The sequence below is a fragment of the Taudactylus pleione genome, unplaced genomic scaffold (genome assembly GCF_031769625.1).
Source record: "Taudactylus pleione unplaced genomic scaffold, aTauple2 ptg000111l, whole genome shotgun sequence".
NCBI lineage: Eukaryota > Metazoa > Chordata > Amphibia > Anura > Myobatrachidae > Taudactylus > Taudactylus pleione.
Window position 1 is genome coordinate 1,216,750 of NW_028284513.1, and position 3,629 is coordinate 1,220,378.

Below are 3,629 nucleotides of genomic sequence, written 5' to 3' on the forward strand. Positions count from 1 at the left end.
TGATAAACAATGTGGTTGGATTTCAAAACTGAAAACTCAATTAGAAACATATAAGAACGAGTTGATAAAATTTAAAGGTGAAAAAAGAAAGAAGGTAGATCTAGATTATGACCAACAACGCGTGTACCATTGGCTAACTGGGTCTTACCCTAAAACAGACAGACGTCCTCTCTTTCGACGTACTCTATATAGGTCTAAATTTGACACCTCTGAAGATACAGTTACTACTGAAAGTGACACAGATCACGCTAGCACTCAGAAATTTAGAGGGAGAGGACATTCTCCATTGGGCAACCGCACTAGGGCATGTTTTTTAGGTGTGGGCCCAAATATACCCGTAGAGGGCAACAAAACAAGAGGCAGGGGAAGACCACCAAGGACCCGCAGGACATAGTTTTCAATTTATCGGACAGAGTTCTGACTTCCGATGAACTATCGGTCTTGAGAAAAGGACTTTCTTTTGTTCCTACAGTTCCATTTGATACCATGCAATGGAAAATAGAGACTTATAAGCTCAATAGAGGCATCAAAATCAAAGAGTTTTTCGCTGACAAAACATCGATACCATCGGACATACCTATACAACTTCAGAAACTACAAGAAAGATCGACATTCGATCCTGTTAGTAACAATGCTTCGTTGAAAACCTTTATTAGCTTGTTAGATAAAACTATTAGTGACGATCCTAATATAAAGAAGCCACGACACTGAAATCTAAGTAAAGCAGAACAATCTGCTCTTAAAGATCTTGCAGCATATGACGATGTAGTATTCCGCCAAGCGGACAAGGGGGGTGCCATCGTCGTTCTCAATTTACGTGACTATAAGGCTGAGGCTGAAAAACAATTAAGCGATAATATAACATACAAAAAGTTAGCTCAAGATCCGATGGTCACATTTAAGAAGGAGCTGGATTCAATAATAGCATCTGCATGTACACAAGGTTTAATCTCATCATCCATCATCAAAGCCCTGATGGTAGATTTTCCTATTAGACCGTTACTCTATTTGATTCCTAAATTGCACAAGGACCCCGTTAGGCCTCCTGGACGTCCAATAATAGCGGCACAAGGTTCATTGTATCAGCCGGTTTCAACTTGATGCCATATTACAACCTTGCATACAGGCCAAACCCACCCTGTTGAAGGATACTAACAGTTTATTGAATGCTCTCACTGTGTTACCTGATTTGCCTTCTGAATGTGTGTTATGTTCAGTTGATGTTATTAGCCTGTACACTTGCATCCCTCACGCTGCTGGTGTACAGGCTACCAAGAGATTGATTACCAACAATTCCCTTTACAAGGGACCGTCTATTGACTTGTTTCTGGAGCTGTTAAATCTAGTGTTGACACGTAACTATTTTATGTACGATGGTTCTTTTTATTTACAACTATCCGGTTGTGCGATGGGGTCGAATGTGGTCCCATCGTACGCCAATGCGTACATGTTCTCTGTTGAGCAAGACATCTTTTTCACAGATCCGAATATAGCCAAAGAAATAATAACTTACTTTCGTTATATAGACGATCTATTGATCGTATGGCGTGGTTCAATGCAGTCGTTTGCAGAGCTGATTGAGCGTCATAATGATCTTAATGAACCAGTAAAATTTACGTTCTCCATGGATTTACACAGTGTTAATTTTCTTGATGTAACCTTGACGAGGAAAGAAGGAAGATTAGTACCTTCACTCTTTGTAAAGGCTACTGATAGAAACAATTTTTTACTTGCAAGTAGTGCACATCCTGCACCTCTTAAAAATGCTTTGCCATATTCACAGTTCTTACGTGCCCTCAGAATTTCTGGGGATCGTAGCGAGGGAGTCCTACAACTTGACACTATGTATGAGAAATTTTTGCAGAGAGGTTATTCTAAGGTTAACCTTGATAAAGCAAAAGCCAAAGCTTTAGCTATCCCACACGATGTATTGATTATGGGCAAGCAATCCAATAAGGCCACACATGATAGACACATATGGGTAAACCAGTATAACCATATGAGCTCTACCATAAATAAGCAGGCGAAAGCGTTGTGGCCGATTATCACCTCAGACAAAGATCTTAGACCATTACATAACACCATGTTGATGCCCTGCTATCGTAGGGGGAAGAATCTGAGAGATCTCTTAGTACATAATGATGTCTCAAATTTGGGCAAAAAATCTAAAACCTCCTTTTTGGGTTCGCCCAAATTGGGATGTTTCAGATGCCCTAACTGCATCACATGCAGGTCATTACAAGTGGGTCCAGTGTTTTGGCACCCTTACACAGGTGTTAAGTACAACATTAGGCACTATTTGACATGTACCAGTAAGTTCATCATTTATGCTATCACCTGTTCCAAAGTTTATATTGGAAAAACAGAATGCACATTGAGGGAACGTATGGCGCAACATCGCTCGGCCATCCGAGCTGCCTTGATGACGGGCACAAGTGAACAGCCGGTGGCCAGGCATTTTGCCTTTGCAAAACATAATCTAGCTTCCCTCAAGTACAGAATCATTGATCATGTGCCCCCGTTAACTAGAGGAGGTGACCGTTCACGCAAATTATTGCAGGTTGAAACACGGTGGATTATTAAACTTGATACATTATCCCCACGGGGCCTCAATGAAACTTTAGGGCTACAATGTTTTGTTTAGCTGATGTCTTGACACTTTATTTATAGGATTTATCGTACCTATAAGTAGCGGGTTACTAATGTGGTGTTTTGCTGTATGTTTATTAGTAGCCAATTTCTAACTAGTCTGTAAATATTAATTTAGGTATGCGATAGGTTACTTTGGGGCAGTATTTATTTATTTATTTATTGCCTCCTTTTTGCCTTAGGACTCTATGTAGCCATCAATGTACAGCCTCTATAGGTAATGAAGTTCTGTGATTCAGAGCTGTCTATATATGGTACTATTTTGTAAGTTAGAATACCATAAAACTTGTTTTTGTCTTTGTTTATGACATGCACGCTGTATTTCTAGTAGATTTTAACTGTATTGTATATATGTCTTATATGTTTTTCGCTGTGTGTATATCACCATGGTAACATTGTGGTTTCGACGTCACTTCCGGCTATCACGTTGTTGGTTACCGGATGTAGGCAGTGACGCCGATAACGCTGGTGTGGTGCTTGGTATTTAAAGATGGGTAAGTCATTTCACTGTATATTTGGCTTGACAAAAACACCAATAAAGGCGTTGAAACGTTGCACTGAATGCCGTATCTCTTGTGATGTGTTTTTTTCTACGAGTCCGGAGTGCCTCCTTTGGGACTATATATTTCAGCAGATACATTTCGTGGATTTGCTGTGGAAGGGCACCCGGCACAGCTGACTCATTTTCCCACAGAGTGCCAGATCGTGGATTTATATATATATATATACTGTATATATATATATATATATATATATATATCGTTCGAATGGCGGCACTCCGTAAAAAACAGCACACAAGTCAGTGCATAGTATAAACAACGTTTCAGCGCTTTATTTCGCGCTTTTGTCAAGCCAACATAACATACTGTATATATATATATATATATATATATTAGGGGTGTGCACCGGCCACTTTTCGTGTTTTGTGTTTTGGTTTTGGATCTGGATCTTTCTTCGTGTTTTGGATCTGGATTGGTTTT

At 39.7% G+C, this 3,629-nt stretch overlaps 1 protein-coding gene across 1 annotated transcript; it reads left to right on the forward strand.

Moving 5' to 3' along the window:
• The first annotated feature begins 1,447 nt into the window (after nucleotides 1-1,447).
• On the forward strand, nucleotides 1,448-2,644 carry LOC148525145 (uncharacterized). Its single transcript, XM_088471152.1, has one exon. It carries the CDS (start codon nucleotides 1,448-1,450, stop codon nucleotides 2,642-2,644), a length of 1,197 nt encoding a protein of 398 aa, XP_088327278.1.
• The last annotated feature ends 985 nt before the right edge of the window (nucleotides 2,645-3,629 follow it).